The sequence below is a fragment of the Sus scrofa genome, chromosome 14 (genome assembly GCF_000003025.6).
Source record: "Sus scrofa isolate TJ Tabasco breed Duroc chromosome 14, Sscrofa11.1, whole genome shotgun sequence".
Taxonomy (NCBI): domain Eukaryota; kingdom Metazoa; phylum Chordata; class Mammalia; order Artiodactyla; family Suidae; genus Sus; species Sus scrofa.
This window is the reverse complement of record NC_010456.5, coordinates 6261491-6287044: the sequence shown is the minus strand read 5'-3', so window position 1 is coordinate 6287044 and position 25554 is coordinate 6261491. Positions and strand designations below refer to the sequence as shown.

General features: G+C 43.6%; 1 protein-coding gene across 4 annotated transcripts in view; it reads right to left on the bottom strand.

Moving 5' to 3' along the window:
- XPO7 (exportin 7) overlaps positions 7011 to 25554 on the bottom strand; it is a 91995-nt gene continuing 73451 nt past the window's right edge. For 3 of the 4 annotated variants that reach the window (XM_021073573.1, XM_013990257.2, XM_013990258.2), the window contains 14 exons: positions 25086 to 25159; positions 23814 to 23894; positions 22860 to 22923; positions 22354 to 22462; positions 21313 to 21419; positions 18105 to 18193; positions 17259 to 17366; positions 15266 to 15348; positions 14857 to 15071; positions 14468 to 14606; positions 12351 to 12511; positions 10747 to 10845; positions 9481 to 9608; positions 7948 to 8624 (listed from right to left, as the gene is read on the bottom strand). In XM_021073573.1, the coding sequence (XP_020929232.1) occupies positions 8531 to 8624; positions 9481 to 9608; positions 10747 to 10845; positions 12351 to 12511; positions 14468 to 14606; positions 14857 to 15071; positions 15266 to 15348; positions 17259 to 17366; positions 18105 to 18193; positions 21313 to 21419; positions 22354 to 22462; positions 22860 to 22923; positions 23814 to 23894; positions 25086 to 25159 (1551 nt within the window). In that variant the 3' untranslated portion in view covers positions 7948 to 8530. Of the gene's footprint in view, positions 8625 to 9480; positions 9609 to 10746; positions 10846 to 12350; positions 12512 to 14467; positions 14607 to 14856; positions 15072 to 15265; positions 15349 to 17258; positions 17367 to 18104; positions 18194 to 21312; positions 21420 to 22353; positions 22463 to 22859; positions 22924 to 23813; positions 23895 to 25085; positions 25160 to 25554 lie in introns of all 4 variants that reach the window. The other variant, XM_021073572.1, reaches the window with a different exon arrangement.

Below are 25554 nucleotides of genomic sequence, written 5' to 3'. Positions count from 1 at the left end.
CAAGTCTTTACATGGATATGTTTTAGTTTTTCTAGGATAAATACCTAGGAGCAGAATTGCTGGGTCATTTACTATGCTTATATTAGACTTTATGTAAAATAATTTCCAAAATTTCTGCACCATTTTGCATTTCTCTCAGAAATGAAAATTCCAATTGCTCATCTTAGTCAGCACTTGGCATCGTCACTCCTCTTAATTGTATCCATTCCAGTGATTGTATCTAGTGACATCCCTTGTGTTTTTGTTTTCTTTCCTTTTTTCTTTTTTTTTTTTGGTAATTCTTTGATGACAAATGATGCTGAGTATTTTTCAATTGTTTATTGGTCACTCGTGTATCTTTTCCAAAATACCTGTTTACATATTTTGTTCATTTTAAAATTGGGTTATTTTGGGTTGTTCTTATTTGTGTCAAGTATATGTATTTCAAGGATTTTTCATTCCTGTCTATGGCTTGTGTTTTCATTTTTTAAAATGGTATCCTTTGAAGAGCAGAAATTTAAAAATTTGATGAAGGATCATGTTTTTGATATTTTAAGAGATCTTTAAACCAAGCGTGTGAAAAATGTCTCCTGTTTCCTTCTAGAACTCTTGTAGTATAGATTTTACATCTGCGAGGCATTTGAAGTTGAATTTTGCGCATAGTGTTAGGTAAGGATAGAGGTTCATTACCCCCCACCCCAAGTGGATATTTAATTCCTCTAGGACCATTTTTGGAAAAGGCTATTCTTTTTCTCTATTGAATTACCTTGGCATTTCTGTCAAAAGTCAGTTAACCATATATATTGGTCTGTTTCTGCATTTTATTTTTATTATTATTTTTTTGTCTTTTTGCCTTTTCTAGCGCCACATCTGCAGCATATGGAGGTTCCCAGGCTAGGGGTCTAATTGGAGCTGTAGCCACTGCCCTACGCCAGAGCCACAGCAACTCGGGATCCGAGCCGCGTCTGCAACCTACACCACATCTCACTGCAACGCCAGATCCTTAACCCACTGAGCAAGGCCACGGATCAAACCTGCAACCTCATGGTTCCTAGTCGGATTCGTTAACCACTGCGCCACGACGGGAACTCCGGTGGTAGGGTTTTCATAGATGTCCTTTAATGGGCTAGGCCCATTTCTTTCTAATCCTAGAATGCTGAAAATCTTTTTTTTTTTTTTTTTTTTTTTTTGCCATTTTTTGGGCCGCTCCTGCAGCATATGGAGATTCCCAGGCTAGGGGCCTACGCCAGAGCCACAGCAACGTGGGATCCGAGCCTCATCTGCGACCTACACCACAGTTCACGGCGACGCCGGATCGTTAACCACTGAGCAAGGGCAGGGACCGAACCTGCAACCTCATGGTTCCTAGTTGGATTTGTAAACCACTGCGCCACGACGGGAACTCCTGCCTTTTTTTTTTGTTTTTCCTAGAATGCTGAAAATCTTAATCTTGAATTATATTTTGTCACATGCTTTTTCTTTATCCATTGAGATGACCAGCTTTTTCGCCTTTGTTTATATGGTGAATTACATTTATTGATTTTTGTTGTTGTTGTTGTTGTTGTTGTTGCTATTTCTTGGACCGCTTCCGCGGCATATGGAGGTTCCCAGGCTAGGGGTCGAATCGGAGCTGTAGCCACTGGCCTACGCCAGAGCCACAGCAACACAGGATCCGAGCCGAGTCTGCAACCTACACCACAGCTCACGGCAATGCCGGATCGTTAACCCACTGAGCAAGGGCAGGGACCGAACCCGCAACCTCATGGTTCCTAGTCGATTCGTTAACCACTGCGCCACGACGGGAACTCCTGATTTTTTTTTTAATGTTTTAAATCAACGTTGCATTTCCATGAACAGTCCCATTTGGTCATGACATTTTATGCTTTCTTATATATTCCTGGATTTGATTTGTTCATATTTTATTAAGTATTTTTGCATTCATGTTTGTGAGGGCTATGTCCAAAGGTTTTCTGTCTTCTTTAATGTCTTTGGTTTTGGTATCAGGAAAGGCTTGTTTCATAAAATTATCTGGACATGTTCCCTCCGCTTCTATTTTCCGATTGTTTCGTGCAATTCCAGGGCTCTGCTTGCAAGAGCATGGAAGTCGCCTTGGATCACAGTTCCATTCAGGCTCACCAAGTACTCTGACCTCTTCCCCATGATTCCTCCACTTTGACTCAGTTGCTACTCTATTCTGGATCCCACGAATGGTACTAAAATCCACTTTCCTTTACCCTTACACAGAGTCCTGTTGATTCCACCCCTCATTCCCAGTATTGCTCAACTCTTTCCCCACAGCCCTTGCCTTCGTTCAAATCCTTATTAATCACTAGTTGGTAAATTAAATAATTAGGATTGGTCACTAGGCTACCTTGAGACTTAATGGTTTTTAGGATCAAATCCCAGCCTCCTGTGCTCCACAGACACATAGGGGACTGCACTCCCTCTTTGGTCATGCTATATTTGCAGCTCCTGGGAAGGTACAAGACGTTTCCCCCTCAGTGCTTCGCGCTGAGTGTTCTTCCCCGCCTTCTTCCAACCCGGTTAGGTCAGTTTGGGCTCCTCTGGGAGGCTCCTCCTTCGTATCTCGAACAGAGCTCCCAAAAGCCTTCTTTTTCGGTCTGTTTTGCCCACTCCACTGGTTTTCTTCCCAGCCAGAGGCCAAGTCCTTGAACAGTGCCACTGTGAATACCTCCACCGGGCGCATGGTTCAACTCTGACCTTCCCCCAAATGAAAGCTCCCGAAACTACAACCCGCACAGACCCCACTTGAATCTGCCATCGCAGCGCACGTAGCGGAGGAAGGAGTCGTGACTGCGCCTGCGCAGTGCGGCAGCGGTGGGGGCGCGGCGAAGCTGAGAGGACACGCCTCGGACGCGGGGCTGTCTGCGCAGGTGCGGCGGGGACGGAAGCACCGCGCTGAACCTTCTCCGGTGCGCGGAGGCTTGTTGGGGAAGCCCTGCCGGGTCAGGGGTGAATCCTTTCCCGATTTCCTTGGCAGGGCTGGGAGGCTACTGTCAGAGGCCTCTGCAAACAGTGTGAGTTTTAACGCGCTCAACGCAGGCAGTCGAGGTCTCTTTCTGTAGGGCCTTCACCCAAATGAGGTCCAACTACTCTCCACCTACCATCTCCTGCAGCTCCTCCCACGTCCCATATACACATCCTTTACATTCATCTTTTTCTTCGGTCCTAGCTCGCAGGAGCACGTTTTGGTTGCTGGGACAGGGAGCTAGTGAGGTTAGAAATAGCTCAGTTAAACGGGTGAGTACGCCCTAAGACTTAGGGACAGGACGGGGAGTCTGCAGATACGAAGGCTCTCTCCATTCTGATCATCTGGTGTCCCACCCTCTGGCAGCTTGTTTAGTGACTCCTCGATCCCGAAATACACCCTCTCTCAGTTTGAAAAGATGGGCAAAGGGCACAAGGTAGGGTGTAGAGGCAGAGATGGAAGTGCCAACAGTCTAATTGAATGGAAGGGTTCTCTTGCAGTTTGTAGCTTGGTTGGTAGTTTATGACTTGGTTTGCCTTGTGACACGTCTCAAACTCCAAGGTGTTAAAAGGTGGGGAAATGGTTTCCAGATAAATAGAAATGATAATGGCTGGTTATATTCTTTAACTGAAAAGTGGTTTCATTTCCATTAGTTTTCCAATTGAACTAATTTAGCCTTGAGAGGATGGTTTACCAATGCAGTGTTGTCATCAGTCTATAAGAGCTGAGGGTGGATGGCTTGGGTCTGATTTCAAAGATACTGATCTTAGGTTTGTCCACCCTTCTATTAAATGCTGAAGAGTGGCTCCTCTGAGCTTTACATAAGACCAAACTTACTATCCACTTAATCGGTTCTTATCCTGAGTTTGTTCTCTAGAGCTTGAATCCAGATATGCATCTACTTTCTTAATTTGTTATCCAACAGCAGGGGTTAGGAGATTCCTCACTTGTCATCATTTTTTTTTTTTTCCTTTTCCACACCCACGGCATGTGGGGGTTCCCAGGCTAGGGGTCCAGAGGTACAGCTGCCAGCCTACACCACAGCCACAGCCACGTCAGATCCAAGCTATGTCTGCGGCCTATACTACAGCTCACGGCAACGCCAGATCCTTTAACCCACTGAGCAGGGCCAGGAATTGAACTTGAAACCTCATGGTTCCTAGTTGGATTTGTTTCCATTGCGCCACGAGGGGAACTCTTTTCTTTGTGACCCATTAATGGGATGGTTTGGGCCATTTAGGTGATGCTGTTGTGCTTATGTTTTATAAGTCGTCTGTCGTCGTGGTTCTCAAACAGAATTAAAATATAACTGTGTATGACGCTTGTGTAAGTATTGTTCACTACCCTATTCTGGAGTCACTTTGTACTGTTGGGGGATTTTACAGAGAAGAGTGACAGTGCATTTCCCTTGTAAATTATGTTTTTTGCTCTTCTTTTTAGTTTCCTTCTGTTGTTGACTCTAAAAAGTATATGGCTTATAGTGGATGCTGACGAATGAATAGACAGCAGTCAGGCAATCCTAGGAACCAAAACCAAGCTTAATTTCATCCTCATCCCTTTTTTTTCTTTTCTTTTTTTGCTGTGCCTGTGCCATGCAGATGTTCTGGGGCCAGGGATTGAACCTGCACCACATCAGCAACAATGTCAGATCCCCAATTTCCTGGGCTACTGGGGAACTCCTCACCCTCTATTCAGATCATCTGATGTCCCATTGTCTGGCAGCAGATTTGTTCAATGAAACTCATTGATCCTGAAACACACCAAAGTGGCTGAGCAGTGAATTCCAGAGTATTTAAGAAACATAAGATATAATACTCAGGAGACCAGCTACAGAGGCAAGAACCCTTAGACATTATCTAGCACCTAACTTTGGTTGCTGTAGTAATTATGACTGGTGAGTAAATTCTCATCTTTTTGGAGTTCCTGTCTTGGCTCAGTGGTTAATGAACCCAACTAGCATCCATGAGGATGTGGGTTTGATCCCTGACATTGGGTTAAGGATCTGGTGTTGCCTTGAGCTGTGGCATAGGTCGCAGACGGCTCAGATCCCACATTGCGTGGCTCTGGCATAGGCTGGTGGCAATGACCTCTAGCCTGGGAACCTCCACATGCCATGGGCATGGCCCTAAAAAGACCAAAAAAAAAAAAAAAAAAAACAAAACCAAAAAAACAAGTTTTAAGAACTAGGACTTTTAAAATAGTTATTATTTACATTTTCCCAGGTCTTGTTATCAGAGCTATGGCTTTTGCAGGTACCTTGTAATTATCTTTGTAGATCTAGGTTTATTTGTAGATGTAGCTTAAAATTTTGGGTGGAAAGAGGACTGGCCAGTGGTAGTAGACAGGATGCAGAGAGGTGTTTTGGCACTCTAGTCAGTTCATCTTACCCTATGACCACAGGTGTTTTGAAAAGTGGCCTGTTTCCACACTTGGTTGAAACTTCACACGGAATTAGAACATTTTCCCACTTGGGGGAAGAAAATAAGTTTTTAATAAGTTTGTGTTTGCAGAATATAAAACTATTATTTCTTAGTAGGTTGTTACTTGTCATTAGAAAATTGGTATGTGGCTGAAAGCCCTTACTTCTTAAAATCTAGAAACCTAAAATTTAATCCTTGGCCAAATCTCTTCTTCCTTTGTCTGATTTATACTTTAGAGGGAATAGATAACCCTATTTATTGGTCAACAAAACAAATACATACATATACACATAATACAGTTTAGTAATCTGCAATAAAGACTCAAGGTGTTTTATTAACGTCAGGGTAGTTTGTGTCAGGAAACACTGTCCAAAGATGCCTGACTTGATGCCCAGGATAGCTTAGAAAGTAATAACCTCATGCTTCAACTAAATAAAGCCGCCATGAGATTTCTTGAGGAACCAAAGTTTAAAGATAAACATTGTTAGGCTGAAGCGTGTGAAACTGCTTATACTTGATCACAAAAAAAGAGGCTATTTTGGGGGTGTTCAAGAAAGCAGCTTTACTGTTTAAAAGTTTGATATGTTTGGTAAGATTTTAACTGTGTCGTGATGGACAGTGCTTAGGGCTGCACTGAGGAGATAGCATCTCTGCTAAATTTTTTGCCTTTGAAATTGCTTTTGTGGAAGGAAAGGTGGGGTTTGGGATTTTGCTGATAAAACTGTAGCTCAGGATAGTTGGGGACAGGGAGGATTTCTCTTTCAGGTACCTGTGAGAAAGTTGTATTTTATCTTATTTACTACAAAATTAGAATTCCAGGTCACTGGAGCATGTGACTGCAGCATTCTGCATATGAATGAAGCCTGGCTGTGTTCAATTTTTGTTAGGCTTAGATAGAGACTTGGCTAAGATGAATCAATTCTATTTGTCTTCTAGCTATTAGAATATACTTTTTTTTGGGGGGGGGTGTCACTGAAATAACTTTGGACCAGAGACCAAATAGACAAAAAGTAGCTAAATCTAGTGGACAGGAGTGGCCCTCTACAGCTGTGATTACTGAATATAAATCTGCATTAAGGTACAGGTAGGTATTGTAGTACCTTAATACTTTTCAATGTTCCTGGCAACCAAGTTCTTTTATACCTAAGTACTTCATAGCATGGGCATGAGAAATACTCTGTTAACTATAGTGTTCTTCACTTGGTAATTATGGCTCATGAGGTCTGTGCAGTGTTTTAAGGGATAACATTTATCTTTAAACATGTCAGGGTCTAATGAGTGAAGCCCAGTCCACATTAGAGGAGCAGACATCTGAACATTAACTTAACTGGGTTTCTGCAATTCTTACCTCTCTCCTGGTTACCATGTTATGCCTGGAAGCTCATAAAGAGGTAGAGTGGCTTCACTTTTATAGCTATGGACCCAGCATATTTTCTATATACAGATAGATAAAAGACACTGAGTCAGACTTAGTCAAAGGAGCAACAAGCTAATGTCAGAAGGTTAGCTTGAACGGTCCCTGTCACCCACTGGCTTTTAGGAATGCACGTTTCAAACACCGTCATGTGTTCAGAGTGAGACATGTCCCTGTAGACACACTAGACTTGATTGCTGAAACCATGTCAGTAGAAACCATTGAAGTTTATTGGCGGTCACAATGCTTACACTGTATGCAGCAAACACCCTTACAAGTCTATCCGCAACCTGATCACGCAAGAAAGGATTCACCACACAGTCGCCAGAGGAGAAGGAAAAAAAAAAAAAAAAAAAAAATCAACAGGCTTGTTTCTGGGGGTAGAGGAGAGAAATAAAAATAAAACCTAATTGATGAGTGTCCCATGGGCAAGAGCTGAACTAGAGATGCGTACAACTAGCAGCAACAATTGTGGAAAAAGTACAAGGCAAATAGCTTTCTCCATTAATTTTCCTCTGTAGGTTAATTTTTTTTAATATTCAAAACATTTATTATGGTTTTCATTTTATAAAAATGTATATTTTTAAAGGAGTGGGAGAATGTTAAATACTTCATGCTAGGCAGACCTTGTTATTAAGAACCCCTCCACTGTAGTAACTTCCTCCAGTTCATACATTCACGAGTGCAGGGTACATATATAAATATCCACACGCACACATCCACACACACTGCCTCGACGGCTGGGGAAGACTGAAAGTTATTGGCCACACGCCACTGGGCCTCTGGTGGACTCATCCAGACTGCTCAAAGGGAGAGCAGCTGGCTCAGTTCCTTCTCTCTGGTCTCCACCTTTGCAGAGACTAGGAACCCTAAAACACAGGGTCGCATCTGACTTTTAAAAGCAAGAGGCATCTGTCTGAGGATGAGGGTAAGCAGAGTGGGAAAGAGGATGAAGCTAAGAACACCGAACACTTTTAGCTGGAGTTGTCTTTCACTGCAAGAGGCCAAGGGACCCAGGGCAGCGTTTCTGGCTGAGGGGGAGGGATGGTGCTCTGCATGGCTTAGAGTTCCTAATAACAAGGGTAATATAGTAACAGGAAGTGAGAATTTGGGGGCAGGGAAAGGGCGATAAGAAAAAATATACATTTGGAATTTTTACTTTTTTTTTTTTTTGCCTCTCTACACTGTGTCACTAAATATATCTCTGCACGTTCACACATCCTCGTCCAGTAAAGCTTCAGGCCACCAGAATACACATTTTTTTTTCCTCACTCGCATACACAACCCCTCACATCAGCATTGGTGCACTAGACTCTGTAAAAATTTTTCAGTCACACTTTGTTTTTAAACTTGAGTCAATATAAACCTTGTTCAAAATGTTATGAAAAAATGTACATGTTTATACAAGGCAGGTTGTGGCAGGACACTGGGGGTTCTTTCCCCTTGGGTGGCCCCAGGAGGAGGAGGCTGGAGTCTCACACATTTGTGTCTCTGTCTCCTCCCACCACCCTTCCCACCCAGTCCCCCAGGAACCAGCAGCGCCCTGCCCCCCAGTGAGTGCACTCACACCCCTATTCCCTGGGGAAGAAGCTAGTTGACCTTTGCCATTTTCCCCACACCCCTGGAGGAGGGGGCCAGGATCAGCCAGGCCCTCTCCTTTGTAATTGTTTGCCCCTCTGGGCCAGACCAAAGGGACGCTGCTCTGTACACGTAGAGTCCAAGGAGGTGTCAGCTCATCATATCATTGCTATTCACGCCATAAGTGGAATTCTTCATCGAATCGTTGACTTCTCGACGGAATGCTGACAGGTTCTGGGTGAACCTACAGAGAGGATGCATGTAGGTTGGGGGAGTGGGGTGGAAGCGGAAAGTCTGCCTAGAATGTCTTGAGCAGACTAGTGGCTACCAAGAGCAGAACTGCATGAATCAATGGATTCTATTTCTAAGGTCAGTTTACCTCCGTCTTAAGACCTCAAGGGAAAGTTGAGCTAGTTTAAGGCCCTCTTCTACCTGACAGCTTCAGGGCAGGCTTGAGATCTGGTCAAATCTAGGGCTTGGAGGATCACCTTGGGCTCATGGCAGCACAAAAGGAATCTCACTGACAGAGATGGAAGGTTACTCTCACAAAGTGAGGGCTGGAAGAGAATGAAGCTGTCTCATTTCTGAATGCCAACAGAGCTGTGTTGTCCAGTATGGTAGCCATCCGCCACATGTGGCTGTTGAGCATGTGAAATGTGCTCAGTGTAACTAAGGAACTGAATCTAATTAAAAGACATTTAAAATCCAGGTGTTCAACTGCACCTTAATGAACTTTAAATACCATATTTTAAATTAATTAAAATTAAAGACAATTTAAGTGTAAAATACAAAGGATCCTGATGACTTAGTACAATAAAAAGAATGTTAAAATTCTCCATTTAAAAATACCAATTACAAAATGATACGGTAATATTTTGACTACATGAGTTAAAAATATATTAAATTGAATGCTGCTTTTTTTTTTTAAACAACCCCTTTTAGATGTGGCAACTAGAAAATTTAAAATTACTTGTATGGCTTGATATTCTATTGGGCAGTACTGCTTGAGATGGCTCTAAGACTTTTAAGGGGTCTCCCTCATTTCAATGATTTGAAAAACGAGTTGCCTAGGATTTCTTGGCAGAGCCCTCTACACTCACCTGTCCCTGTTTTTCGTTAGAAGATTTCGCTCAATGCCTTCCATCAGGTTTTCAAAACACAGATGCATAGCCTGCTGTTTCTCTGGTGGCTGGCTGTTCACGATACTGTTCCTTAGGTCAGAAAAATACTATAGGAGAAAAAAATGGGGAAGGCTGATGAGCTTTCCATCACCTGCAGAAATGGAAGGTGTGTTCTCCAAGAAGAAACATACTTTTTTTTTTTTTTTTTTTTAAGTTCAAGCAAGTTTAAGCAAGTACCTGTAGGACAATATATTTTTATCCTACTTAAAAATCAAGACTTTAAAATTTATAAGTGCTGTGAGGGTCATATGATCCAGATTCTTCTTCTTTTTTTTTTGTCTTTTTTTTTTTTTTTTTTTTTAATTATTATTTTCCCACTGTACAGCAAGGGGGTCAGGTTTTTTTTTTGTCTTTTTGTCTTTTTGTTGTTGTTGTTGTTGCTATTTCTTGGGCCGCTCCCGCGGCATATGGAGGTTCCCAGGCTAGGGGTTGAATCGGAGCTGTAGCCGCCGGCCTACGCCACAGCCACAGCAACGCAGGATCCGAGCCGCGTCTGCAACCTACACCACAGCTCACGGCAACGCCGGATCGTTAACCCACTGAGCAAGGGCAGGGACCGAACCCGCAACCTCATGGTTCCTCGTCGGATTCGTTAACCACTGCGCCACGACGGGAACTCCCCAGATTCTTCTTTTATAGGAATCTCTAGACTTAATTTTTTGTCTTTTTAGGACCACACCCATGGCATATAGGTGGAATTGGAGCTGCAGCTGCCAGCCTACGCCACAGCCTATGCCACAGCAACATGGGATCCGAGCATCGTCTGCGACCTATAGTGCAGCTCATGGCAACTCAGGATTCTTAACCCACTGAGCGAGGCCAGAGAGCGAACCCACGTCCTCATGGATACTAATCAGGTTTGTTACCACTGAGCCACAATGGAGCTCCATCTCTAGACTTACTTATGTTTATAGCAGAGCTGAAACTAGAATGTAGGTCTTAGGTGCTCTGGTCTCCAGGTAATTCTCTTCTAACACTTCCTCATCCTTGACCTTTTGTCTGTACTACCAGTTGCTGACTTCTAACCATTAAGTGACTATGTGTTGTTGAGAGCGTGAATAGGACATGCTCAGAAAGTAGGCCATTTTCCCTCTTTCACCACAAAAACCAGGGTGTTTCTGTTTCTCACGGTGCCCTGGACAGTGACAGCCAGATGCGTGCCTACCCCGGCTCTGGCTCTCTTACCTTTTCATTGAGTAGTATCAAGCCAAGCAGGGGTCGGGACATAGACCACTGGTTCCTACAGTCTTCAAAGATGATGATGTTCAGCACCGTTGACAGCATCTGGGAATGGAGAGTCAGAGGCAGTGACCTCGTGTGTGGCTACCCAAGGCAGAATTATGGATTCTAAATATAGGAGTTCATTAGGATGAAGGACTTTTCTGTCTAGAGTAGACCAGATAAATATTTCATGAAGAATCACTTTCATCTTCTGTTATAAGGTAAGTTTTGTTTCTAAGGTATTTCCTTCCCTGCTCTTTAAATTGCTTTGGTAATTCATTTAAAAATGGACCTTCCGGAGTTCCCGTCGTGGCGCAGTGGTTAACGAATCCGACGAGGAACCACGAGGTTGTGGGTTCGATCCGTGGCCTTGCTCAGTGGGTTAAGGATCTGGCGCTGCCGTGAGCTGTGGTGTAGGTGGCAGACGCGGCTTGGATCCCGCGTTGCTGTGGCTGTGGTGTAGGCCGGCGGCTACAGCTCTGATTTGACTCCTAGCCTGGGAACCTGCATATGCCACGGGAGCGGCCCAAGAAATGACAAAAAGACACACAAAAAAGGACCTTCCCAGTTAACCCTGATTTTTCTGGGAATGGGATGGGTCAAGTAAATGATTCTAACAAGGCAAAACCACCTTGCACTCTAGTTCCCAGTATAGCTCCCAAGAACTTTTCTTAGAAGAGCTTTATAACATTTTGGGGATGTTCACTACTTCTCTTTTTTTTTTTTCCTTTCTTTCTGGTCTTTTTAGGGCCATACCCATGGCATATGGAAGTTCCCAGGCAAGTGGTGGAATCAGCTATAGTTGCCAGACTACACCACAGCCACAGCAACGTGGGATTTGAGCTGCAACCTACACCACAGCTCACAGCAACTCCGGATCCTTAACCCACTAAGTGATGCCAGGGATCAAACCCGCATCCTCATGGATATTAATCAGATTCGTTACCACTGAGTCACGAGGGGAACTCCCCACTACTCATTTTGAAGACAAAATGAGATTGGTTAAACTACCGTTGGCTAAAAATCTAAATAATTCCATTGATTCCTTTTCCTTATCTATTTTTTTCTGGTATATTTCTACATATCTTATTTTTGAAACAATGTTGCAAACAAATAAAATAATGGCAGGCATATGGTTTGATCTCCTTGTCTTCAGTTATCTCCTTTTGTCCTGCATTCTTGTTTCTATTTTGCAAGTGGCAGTATACATTTTACAGCTAAGTACTGCCAAGTCATGCTCCATTTATGGCAATGGAAGAGCAAAGTCATTGTCAGGGAAGGAGGATAGTGCTCATAGGACAGGCCCAAGGCATGGAGGTTAGTGTGACACTGAGAACAACTCAGAACCTGATTTTTTTTTTTTTTCTGATTTTCTATATCCATATCCAGTGATTACTCAGCAAACTCAAACTCTATTGCAATTTAAGACTTAAACTTCGCCTTGGCAGCATCAACCAGGTAAGATGTTAGTCAGACACCGCATCTTGCTTGGCCTCCCCTCCCTCTCGCAGAGAGGTTCTTCCACTGTGGAACACCCCACACTGCCTCCCGCCCCTCACGTTCCTCACCTGCTGGATCATCTCTGGATGCTGCTGCATGATATGCAGAAAGCGGTCACTTTCCTGGTTCAGGGGCGTCGTCCTCTTCTTGGTGCTGCGTGACAGCTGCTTGAAGAGGTATGTCACGATGTGGTCCAGGCAGGAGCAGCAGCCTGTGCATACCATGGTGTCTGGAAGAAAGGGCAGAGGTGGAAGAGAGCTGCTCGTGGTGATTTGGGCAAATGTCAGATGCCCTTAGCTGAGATCCCAAAGAGGTACCCAGGCCAACTGGGAACTGTGGCCAGTTCAGCCAAGACCATGGCTTAGGATGCTGCCTATTAACCTCTCACCCTCGCCGTCCACCAAGGTCCCATTCTAAGTTTGAAAGCAAGTGTGTCATAAAAGCTACCAATATAAAGAAATAATACTGAAATTACTGACTCAGTGTGATGTGGATTTATGTCTTCTGCTTCATAAAAAAAATAACAAAAAGCTTGTACTATATATAGCAAGTACGTTTATTGCCACATATTGTGCTATTGTTGTGCATAAAAGAAGTTAGTATCTCTATTCTTTTGAGAACTCCAGGAGGCAGGTATTCCATTTTATAAATGAGAAAAACTAAGTTTGGAGAGGTAGTTGTCTTCCCTCCAGATCACACTGCTAGTGGTTAGAATCTAAGTCTGAGATGTGAGCCTGTACTACTCACATCTGTTCTCTGGGTCACTAAACGCAGCTTCACAAAGCCTGTCAGTATCTATAGTTTGTTAGAGTGGGGCACTCTATTATTTACCTATGGCATCTCCGGGGGAAGGTGTGGCAGGAAGCTGCAGACACTACAGCCCAGGCTGCAGACAGAGCTAGCTGGGTGAGACGAGGCCAGGGGACTAAGGGATGAATCCCTTCAAGAGTAAACTGTCCCGTTTCCACTCATGCAGAAGTTCCTCTATTTTTTTATTTTTTTGCTTTTTAGGGTCGCACTCATGGCATGCTACTGGCCTACGCCACAGCCACGGCAACATGGGATCCAAGCCACATCTGCAACTTACATCACAGCTCACGGCAACACTGGATCCTTAAACCCACTGAGTGACGCCAGGGATCGAACCTGCAGCCTCACGGTTACTAGTCGGATTCATTTCTACTGTACCACAGTGGTTCCTCTATTTTTTAAGAAGCTGTAAAGCAGCCTTCAAAGCAGGGTCTGATACCCTGGCTAGACTGTTCTAGATATGGCTCTGCACCCTGCTGGAAGTTAAATGCCTATCAAAGAAGTGACAAAGAAGTATGGCTGACTCACCACAGTAGACAATCCAAGTCATTCTCTGTGCATTTGCTCAGCCTAATATAACAATGTATTTTATTCTCTCAACACATACACACCTACTAAGATTGCTGGAAGGCAGCGTGGTCGACAAGATGGTTGACTAGACCCAGGTGGAGTAGGACGGACAAACATATAGAGCTGGCTGTGTAAACCCTTCCACTGCTTCCACTGCCCTAAGGATAGACTCCAAGCACCTGACCTGACTGAAGAGCACCCTTGGTGATCTCTAGATCTGCCCCTCCAGCTTCTCTTGCTTCCTCTCTCCTCCTGTGCAAAGGTGCCAGCCATGTGGATTTCCTGGCTCTCGCTGGCCTCTAGGGGCTGGTACTGGCTGTTCCTGATACTAGGAAGCATCCTCCCCGACTAGCGTGAAAACGCCTGCTGCTCAGCCTTTAGCTTTATGTATGCTTTGACACCCATCCTTTAGGCCAGCCTTGCAGGACCCTAGCTCCTTAAACCCAGGAGGTTAAGGATTCTTCTCCAGCTCTCCCACAGCACCTGGTACTCACCCCTACTACTGTGTGCAAGTAGGTTAAATGTGGTAAACAGGCAGTTGTCTTTTTACATGTCTGTTTTATCTTCCAGATAAAAAGCCCCTAAAGCCTAGCTCCTAAAGCTCCTGCCTCGCATGCACAGTGCCTGGTCCTTAGGAGGGGATCAGTGAGTTTTTGCTGGATGAGAATGTGCCCATGAGTTATATACTCTGTTTAGGCCAACTCCCCGAAGCAGTAATCCTTTGGGATACTGGGGCAAGATTCTCTCCTTTCTGCTTAGTTAAATGGTAAAAACCAACCAGCCAACCAACCAACCCAGTGCTTACCAAGTGCAGTAAGTCCTTCGGAAATGGAAGAGAGAATATACATGATGACATGAGGTTCCAGGCTTGCAATAAAGTTCATGTGGTCCTGGGTCAGGACTTCCAGTAGTGAGTAGTAAGACTGGCTGAGCTTGGGGTAATCCTGTGGGAGAAGGACGACGAAAATCAGCCTAGGTGCTGTGTAGCTCAGCACACATGAAGCAAGATCTTTAAATCAAATAGTTCCCTTCAGACAGGAAGACAGAAGACCTAGCTGGAACTGGCTTCTAGTTCAACAGTCACTCATGGTCTCAGGGGAAAAAAAAAAAGGAAAAACAAACGAACAAAAAAACCAGACTAAACATGACACATGATGAGGGGCTCAGATCCCGTCAATGAGGCTTTGGGCTTACCAGGAGGTCGCTGTGGGGAATAGAGAGGAGCAGCTTGATGAAGGTCTGTAGAGCATTGTCCAGGGCATCGTCCCCATAGAGACGGAAGACTCCAAAATTGACGTAACTCCCACTGAGAGCAGCCTTCAGCATGGAGAAGCAGATGGAGATGCCCTTGAGCTTCAGTGCATAGACCTGGTCCTTTGGGACCTCTCCTAGTGTCAGGATGCGATTGCCTGAGGAGACGCAAGATACATGCTGATTCAACCACATGGTAACCGACAGTTTGCTGCCCACTCAGCCCTCTTAACTCTGGCCACCGAAGGTGCTGTCGCACAAGGGTATGAGCAGCACAGCCCGAGACCCACCCTGCAGTGTGGCGACTGAGCTGGAATTCACTCCCAGGGGTCTGCTCCTCTGAAGCACTTACCATACATTGTTATCATCTTGCTGGTTTCTCTGAAGAGCAAGATGCCATTGGGGGAAGAGACATCAAACTGCAGCCTCTGGGATCTGAGCAAAGAACAGAGGGAAGTCAGAGGCATGCTGCTGGAAGACATGCTCCTGGCTCTCACCTGAGTACTTAGGTGATTCTTTTTGCATGAAAGATGCAGGCTACCTGTACTAATGTGAAATAATCAAATTAATCCAAGAACTTAACCAGTCATTACAGCCTCTCTCTTGAAGACAAGCTCTACTGCTCCGATTGAAAAGATTTTTAAGAAACAAAGAAAATGAGGCAGTATGCAAATTTGTTCTCTTCAACTTCTCAATGTGGTTTAAGTATAGCTTCTACCACAGTCACTTCTTGGTATTACTAACTCACAGCCCTTCAGATATTAATCCACATTTATCCTATAGTTTAGTGGCAACTGAGGGGGGGGGTACAAGCCTCTTTATAAGAAAAGATGTAAAGGGACTGGGAATGCTACAGGGCAGTGAGGCAGGGAGGGCAAACGATGTCAGCACCCTGAGTGCTGGGTTCCTCACTGTCCCCCGAACCAGCATCCTCCTCCTTGCTTTGCTCCCCTAGACTTAATGAGCGCCACCGACCCTCCCTGCGAGGTCTCAAATCCAGAAGTCCCCTTGATTCTCGTCGAGGTCCAGCTCTACAACATGCTCTGAACCCATCTGCCCATATGGTCCTTCTGCTTCCACTCTTGTCCCTACAGTCTCATTCTCCTAGTAGAGCTGGAATGACACTTTAAATGACGTCAGTGAGACCATTTTAATCCCTTGGTTGAAACACTCCAGCAGCTCCCCATGTAATGAGGCTACATGCCGTTCTTCAGCCACCGATTAACTAAGTGGCCACCCACCACAGCCTGCCCTCACTCAGCAGGCTCTGGCCAGTGGCACTCTGCTGTCTCAAGTCCCAGCAAGCCTGCCCATCTCAGGACCTCTGCACTTGTTTCCTCTGCTTAGAATGCCCTTCCTGTCGTCTTTGCAGGGCTACCAGAATCTTTCTGGCCGTTACTCACATGACCTTCTCTGAGGGGCTTTCTCTGACTCCTCTCCATCAATTAACTCCCTTCTGTTTTATTACCTTATTTTATTTTTTCATAGCATATACCACTGTCTGAAATGATCTTCCACACTTGCTTTACTGTCTGTTGTACCCCTACAACCTAACATCTAAGTGGGCAGAGATTTTATCTGGCACAATAGATACTCTTTTTATTTATTTTTTTAGGGCCGCACCACGGCATATGGAGGTTCCCAGGCTAGGGGTCAAATCACAGCTACAGCTGCCGGCCTACGCCACAGCCACAGCCACACCAGATCCGAGCCGCATTTTCGACCTATACCACAGCTCACTGCAACACTGGATCCTTAACCCACTGAGGCAGGCCAGGGATGAAACCCACGTCCTCATGGATCCTAGTCAGGTTCATTTACTGCTGAGCTGCGATAGGAACTCCCTCTTTAGACTTTTTCATCTTTTGTCTTTTTAGGGCCACACCCGTGGCATGTGGAGGTTCCCAGGCTAGGGGTCCAATCAGAGCTGTAGCCGCTGGCCTACGCCACAGCCACAGCAACACGGGATCTGAGCCGTGTCTGTGACCTACACCACAGCTCTCGGCAATGCTGTCCCTAACCCACTGAGGGAGGCCAGGGATCGAACCCGAAACTTCATGGTTCCTAATCGGATTCGTTTCCGCTGCACCACGACAGGAACTCCCCTCTTGAGACTCTTTTTAAAAGTGACTTATTTCCTGCAAGCAGCTATGGCTTTGTGTGGCTGGGGATGCTGTTCTCTCAAACAAATAAAAAATATATAATATTTTAGAGGTTTTCAAGTTTTGACAGTAGTGAACTCAATTATCTTCTATAATCTGCTGAAAATGCTAGGTAAAGGTAAATTATCTCAGGGATTTCTTGGATAAAAGGGCATCGTGCCCTTTGAAAATCTCTCCACTTACCTATTATGAACCAATTCAGCCATCAGCTTGAGCACAGGTGTGGTACAGGCTGGATCATGGTACCACAGCTCAATTGCCCGCTGGAGAATTGGCATGTAGGATGGATAGCTGCAGATGAAAAGCTAAGGAGGAATTCTGCATCCAGAAGGTACAGATTTGAAAGTAATTTCTCACTACTGGTCAAGCACAAATTGCCAAATTACAGTTCTCTAGTTTCCTGTCTCTTGCTTGCTAATCTTAGAGTTTTTCTAACCAGAAGGTGCTAAAGTGAATATGTATCCAATATGTATCCTTTAACTGTAAGAGGCATCTAATGACACACTGTAATTGACATAATGTCTTTCTCCTAAGAAGCACAATGTATTCTATAGTTATTTTTCCTCTTACCACTTATGAGAGGCTATCAGCTCTTTCCTTTACGCCACTATTTGAGAAACAGAGGTGCTTAGATTGGAAGTGATTTGTTCAAGATTATGAAGTTTTAAGGTTAGTTCTAATTCCTAGTGAGCTGCCTTTTTCTTTTTAAAAAAGTAGATTGAAAAGTCTGTTTTTCCTAAGTATGGCAAAATTCACACGTAACATTTATAATGGGACCCTAAAAGAGAAACTGAAAAGCTGCCTCACCCATTTCCCAATCTCAGAGCCCAGAGCAGGCAGCATTACGCCATTGGAGCATCGTAGACCACTATGGAATGACAGCTTACAGGACATACGGCAGGACTTCTGAGCAACCCTTCACCTTCCTTGCCTCACAATTCCTTTCCCCTCCTTCCCTGATGACTCCACCACCCCTACGCACTCCAGTTAAGGCTTGCTGTGGTATGCCCCTAGTATGAGTTAGGATACATCCATTCGAACAGCATCATGAAGCTGGTCTTGGCATTGAAGGCGAAAGCTATCCCTCTCAGGTCTCTCACTAGGCCAACTAGAGTTCTCTGTAGTAGAAGGCAAAAAATAAAGTTAAAAATAGAAGGAAAATCAAACCTATAAACACCTGATGGGGGCTGCACCTATCTGTAATCAAATGCTTCCTCCCCTCAATCAACAAATATGCCTTCTCAAATATTCTGAACTGATTTCTTCCATTAAAATCTTTTCACTTGGATAATTAGTTTTGGAAGCTTATTATGCCAAGAAAAAGAGGTGGTTCCTGGCCCATCACAGCAAAAATAGAGGCTAAAATTTTCAGACATTAATGTGATAAATCATATTTAAAAAGCAGAAAAGCAAAGAAGCTTATTCAAGAGGGGGAGCACAACAACAGCAACAAAAAGGCAAAAAACATCCACACAAGGGGAGGGAGAGAGCCATACTCCTAAAGGTCTGGTACCACATCTCATTACAAAGGTGCCAGCACCAAAGGAACTCAAGTGCAGACCCTGCCAGGAGGAGGCTGAGAGTCTACAAGGTACCTGCCCTCTGGCTGAAGTGTAGCGAAATAAGACTGAAGGGTCCGATCTTGGAAGTGTAAAGTACTAATACCACACTCTTACAGAAAAAGAGCCTGCCGCCCAATGAGCTCAAATAACTTGCCGACACTCGTGCTGGTAGGTAACAAGAGGGCCAGCATTAGGACTTATAATACCAAGACTCCAAATCCAATGCTTTCTTTTTTTTTTGTCTTTTTTTTGCCTTTTCCAGGGCCGCTCCCGTGGCATATGGAGGTTCCCAGGTTAGGGGTCTAATCGGAGCTGTAGCCCTGGCCTACGCCAGAGCCAGAGCAACGGGATCCGAGCCGCATCTGCGACCTACTCCACAGCTCATGGCAACGCCGAATCCTTAACCCACTGAGCAAGGCCAGGGATCAAACCTGCAACCTCATGGTTCCTAGTCAGGTTCATTAACCACTGCGCCACAATGGGAACTCCCAAATCCAATGCTTTCTTAAGTGGGCTCTGAATAGTCAATTTTTAAAGCATTAAGTCACCAGCAGGCTCAAGGAGGTAGCACATTTGAACATTCTGATTCATTTGTCAAAAACTCTACATTTCTGCCACTAGCCAGTTTTAAACAAATAGTTTTATTCCTAAACTCAATTTTAAGTAAGATGTGGGCAATCTAAAAACTTGTTATATGAGGCACGACAAAGATATGGTAACACTGTTGTTCATGGCCAAGCTGGTTCTTGTCATTAACTTTACTTGCTTTGTATGGAAGTAACGTGATGGGGGAAATTCACTGAGAGCCCTCAGCAATCCTCCATAGTGGTTGATACTCCAGCCTGTTACTGATGTTCCACATTAACCTTAGCTTTGAGTGGTACTCATCTCAGATTGCAGAACACTGGGGTAGAGAGAAGAGAGTTGTGGGAGTTCCCTTGTCTAGTGGTTAGGTTATTGGGCACTTCCACTGCTGTGGCCAAAAAAAAAAGAGGGGGGAGAGTTGGACAAATGGTGTTGCTTTCTAACTTCTTTGCTAATTTGGAGAGAAAACTAGAAGCTTTTTAAGGATGAAAAAGAACTTCAGAATGTCAGGTAAAGCCTGGCATTGGGGTGGGGGAGGGGCAATACCCCAGGCTATTTGGTGGCTCTAAAATTCAGTGTCAGTGTCATTTATGAACACTGTAAAAAAGTCCTATAAATATTAATAGCCTAGTGTTTTCTGGTTTTGGTTCAGAGATATATAGAGATAAGGAGAGCAGGTGTGCATAAAGTAAAAAGATGAGGAAAGCAAAAACAAAGCAATGATAATTCTGAGCCAGAAATCAATAACTAAAGGTAACTTAAAAATTCCATATATATGGAAATTCATAAACCCATTAAATGACTCAAAGGTCAAAGAAGAAATCTTAATGGAAATTAGAAAATACAAAATCTGAACGATAACGAAAATGTTACATAATAAACGTGTGGATTCTGGAGATTTGTTTCACAACAATGTGAATATACTTAATGCTGCTAAACTGCTCACTTAACAATGCCTAAGACTGGGGGTTTGGGGTTAGCAGATGCATCTGTTATACACGAGATGAATAACAAGGTCTTACTGTCTAACACAGGGATGTATATTCAGTATCCTGTGATAAACCATATGGGAAAAAAAATGAAAAACTGAATCATAGCAACATAATTTTTGAATGGAATCAACTACAATACATTCTGAATCAACTACAAAAAATTTTTTAAAAATGGCTAAGATGGTTAAGTTCTATTTTATTTATTTATTTTTGCCTTTTTGCCTTTTCTAGGGCCGCTCCCGTGGTATATGGAGGTTCCCAGGCTAGGGGTCTAATTGAAGCTGTAGCTGCCAAGCCTATGTCACAGCCACAGCAACGCAGGATCCGAGCTGCGTCTGCAACCTACACCACAGCTCACAGCAATGCTGGATCCTTAACCTGCTGAGCAAGGCTAGGGATCAAACCTGCAACCTCATGGTTCCTAGTCGGACTTATTAACCACTGTGCCACGACGGGGACTCCTGTTTTTTACCCTAATTTAAACAAACCAACCACCGCTCGTGGAATAATACACTTGAGGAACACTGTTAAATGATTACATATTAGAAAAGAAAGGCTGAAAAGTTAAGTTACAACAACAGAATAACCCCAAGGAGAATGTATGACAATAAAGATTAAGAGAAGAAATGAATCAAACAGAAAATACAGATAAAAAATGAGCCCAAGACAAAAGAGGAAAAAAAAAAAAAGAGAGAAAAAAAATTTTTTGGTGGGGCAAAGATTATTACGAGAAAACAGGTCTGATCTAGAAAAAAAAGAGAGCACTAAAAGCAGTATTAAAAATGAAAAAGGGACATAAGTAAATGTACCATAGTGATTAAAAAGCAATGAGAAAACAAAAAACTTTATGTTAATACATTTGAAAACTTAAGACAAAAAATCCTCAAGGCTGTTTAAGAACATACTTTAACATAAAAATAGTTTGTAAACCTACATTGGTTCTTCTCCTTCAAAATCCCTGGAGTCCAAGAGATTGAATAAAAAGCTAAATCACTGGAAACTTACGGCCAAGTGCTATTTTCTGCAGTGACACCCAGTTTAGTCTCTCAGGGACCGCCCTCAACCAGAAACTGATAGGTCAGTGGGTAAAGGACTCACCTTTGCCTCTTGCTCGTTGAAACTATTAGTGCTGAACATCTGGGCCACAGCCTCAAACGCTGCTGTGAGTGGCAGCATGAACTGCTCATACTGGTCTTCATCCTCTCCTGTAAAGAAAACAACCCAGGGTGTGACCCCAATATAAAAAAACGCAAGGTTACGTATGCATGGAAAACAAGATGGTATGAAAGATGTGCAGACCTGAGGATAATTCAGAAGGGTCCCTTCATTATCCCAATAGGTATTAATTGTAATTTCAGAATAAAATGGGCATATAGAAACAACTTTTAAATTAGAAAAATCACAACAGAAATTATCTAGTCAGGGATGCCCTTATTTTTTCTGACATTGAGCTTCAACATCAGAGATTCTCATGTGTACAAGGTACTCTGTTACTTATTTATTTTTCCTTAGTGAGAATTGTAGTCAGTTGAGAAAGGACTGAGTCTGGTGAGACTGGATGAGACTCATACTTGAATCAGGTGCTTGTGGAGGCTTTTCTTTTTTCCTTTTGGTAATCTTCCATAAATATAGGTTTTATAATATAATTTTAGTGGGGTTAAATTTAAATAGCTAAAAATTATGACACTATTAAGCTTCAGGTTATAAACTGATCCCAAACTGCTAACATCACAGCCACAGCTAGAACGGTGCTAAGCTCTCCTGGTTCACATGTGCCAGTGCTGGCCATCTGTCTCTGGTGGGTTGCACCTCAATGCAGGAGGAGGGGTTACCTGGCCAACAAGAGGCATTTAGGAATCTTACTCTTCAATTCCTTTATTTTACAGATGAGATTTATGAATAGAATTTCAAAACCACTACACATCAGATGAAAACTTCAGATGCATACTGTTACTCTCTTCCAGCAACAGGGACCCCGAAAACATGATGTGTGCTTGGTGAAAGCAGACTGCTATTTCAGAGTTTTGTTACTGTTGATACAACATCAAAGACCTCCCCCACATCTAGTTTTCTATCCTCAAGTAAAAATTTAGAACAGTGCCAGATTACTTTAGAAGCCTCTAGGATTTGTTGCAGTACCTAAATCCACCATGAGGAGACGCCCAAGTGCTGTGTAGAAGGTAGTTCGACAACGCATGTCTGTCAGGTTGGACTGATTGTTAATACCCAAAAATGAAAAGTGCTCGCTCTATTGAAAAAAAGAAAACAAGTTTAAACGATAAAAACATGGTTAAAGGCAGAATGCAAGCCAGTAATTTTAGAATTTCCGAGCCCTTTCAAGCTAATGGCTATATCATCATTCTTTAAGGGTATGAGGGATATTAAAAAAAAATTTTTTTTTAATTATCGTTATTGTTACCTAATAATTTATCTTAGTATGAATAATAGTAGGCGACTTTACCATAATTCAGTGATTTATCTGGATCCCAAAGAACAGCTCTGACAGAGAGTGTAACCTGGCAGTGATGGGAGTCTTGGGTGGCAACAGCACCAAGGAACTCAATGTAAACATCTCCTTTATGTGCTGAGGTGGCATGTGGGGCTGTCTGGGGAGCAGAGCCAGGACGAGGGGCTCAATCACTCACCGTGTGATTGTTCAGCATGAACTGCACTGCACTCAGCTTCACTAGTTTCCTTACACTACTGTATGTAAAGGCAAAGGAAGAAGGTCAAGGAAAATGTGATGCCAACTAGGGATCTTTACTGCAGGATGAGAATCTTCTAGGACAAAGGACAATTCCTTTATCTACTGAGTTCCATACCCCAATAATGTATTTTTCTTAACCATTTGAGGACGGCACTGCCAAATGGGAAAAAACTGTGTTCTCTTCTAAACAGTATTTAACTGATCAATGAGATACCCATACCAAACTCCCATGTGTAAGAAAATAGATAATACTCAGCAGTTCCCAAGAATCATGATGATGCTAGAAGAGCTTTTCTCAATGAGGCTTCGAAGAGAAAATTCGGCCCCAAAGCCTGCCTAAGGCTCCACCGTGTGGGGAATTAACCTCTCTCCTATGCATTTAGATGGAATGAGCTATGTACCTTTGGGAGAGTTAAGAAAAAAGTCACTTGAATAATCTTTATAGGGCTTATTTCTCTTGCAGACTTCTGGTTGCCAAAGGCTGTCTTAGAACAACTCAACCTTTACAGCAGATCAACTCGAAAGGAAGTGTAGTGACTACTTTTATTGCAAAGCTTGTAATCAGGCTGTTTCTACCAAAAGGCTGATAGACAATCCAGATGGACTTTGGTGCCACCTATGCTATCAGACGGACCTACTGGGTATTTCTGGATCTTAAGAGACTGCCAGGAATAAATCTGTGGTAGACTATTAGACTATTAGCTATTGGCTCATTTTTAGGGTCTGGAATTCTATGTGGGTATTGCCTTTGGTTCCCTAGGAGAACAGGAGATACTTAAGTGTACATAAAGCTAAATTAAAGTGGAAACGGCAGGAGGCCATGATTTCTGTGGCACCCCAGGTCCACTCCCCAGTTCCTGCTCTGCCCAGAAGCCGGCTTGGAAAAGGATATCCAATGGAGAGGTCATTAAGAAGCTGTAGTGTCTTGGAGGTGATTGGTTCACAGCGGCCCCAGTACTTCAGGTTGGTGATGCTGGAGAACAAAAAGAAAAAAAAAAAGCAGGAGACGCTTTTGATATGCCTGGTGTCCTTGAGGGTTGGGAGAAGAAGAAAATCATCCATCAAGAATCACCACACATCTGCATCACCAATTCACAGACATCACAACCACAAAAAATGGGTATAAAATCTCTGTACTTACATTTGGTTGACTAGAAAAATTATCCTTCAGATAATCTTCACTACTTGGTTCCAAAGCTACACTGGCCCATACCCAGGCCCTTGGAATTCTGGGGCACTCCAGGGCTGATTTCTGCAGCAAGGGTAAGAGATTTCTGCGGCAGTGATAACATGCAGACGTATGCAATTCTGCACCTGCACCATCCACTGTCAGCTGCAGAATTCTAGTAGCCCTTGCTTCTGGATTCTTGGCTGGCAGAGTCCTTTAGACCCCCTTTGCTTTTGTCATCTTAAATTATTAACCAGCTCATGAGTGTTTAGGTTTGGGACGGTTGGATGAGGGCAAAACGTCACACTGCACATAGCCCTGGGTAATATATCGGGCTTCTTGGGTGTGCTTTGATAAAGTGAGCTCCTAAAAAGGGGGACATGTAAACAAAGGGGTATAACTTTTTTTAAAAAAAAAAGAAAGAAAGAAAAGAAAAGAAAAGAAAAAAAAAAAAAAAAAAAAGAACCAAAAAAGGGCCAATGAGGAGCTCCAACTTTGATGACAATTCAAATAATAGCACCAGATTTTGGAAATTCAAGACTCTCCAAGGGTGTGATGCTGTTGGAGAGGCGTAAGCTCATGTTCAAGTGGGGCTTTCCTCCTGGGGGGCACACCTAGCGGACATCAGCACCAGAAAGTGAATGCCCCCTCTGGGCATCCTGGCAGCAGGGTGATCTGGTGGGAGCCTGAGCACTGATCACTGGGGAGGAAGGTCCGTTGTGCTAATGCCACCACAGGGCTTCACCTGTGATTCCAAAGGCTGCAGATGAGATTCCGCAGGAACAAAATCAAATCCTTGCCTGTACAAGCCTGGAATGCTCTGGGGCCGGGCCATATCTCTAAGCACAGCTTGTCACACACTCAAATGCACAATTTTCTGACGCAAACGATCAATGCTGGAATACCAAGGCACTGGTAGCACAATGCCAAGATCACATTTTACAGTTGCAACAGGACTGCAAGGGACTCTTGCTGATGGCAAGCCCAAACACTTACATTTTTCCGATGAAGACGCTGAGGACCATGGTCTCGTCATTCAGGCCAAGAACTTCTGAGAGGCGCCGGTACAGCTGGTGGTGTGTTTAGGGAAGAGAAAGTAACCAGAAAATATGGATTAGAAAAATCACATCCCAACACTGTCTTTGTCCTCATTCAGGAGGGCAGACGCAAGAAGAAAATGGACAAGATGCCGGGGCAAGTTGTTACAGAAGGAATGAACTAGAGCTAGTTTCTAAGTATCACTAAACACTTGAGAGATGCTGAGCTATCTTACTGGTCCCCCTTCAACCCTGAAATTACAAAAAGACTGTCAAAACCTGCCATTCTGCATATCAATTCATGTAGAGAGACTGAGAATTGCCGATTTGGGGGAGATCAACAGACGTTTTTATTTTTTATTTTTTTGGCTATGCCTGTGGCACACAAAATTTCCCAGGCCAGGGACTGAACCTGAGCCACTGCCGTG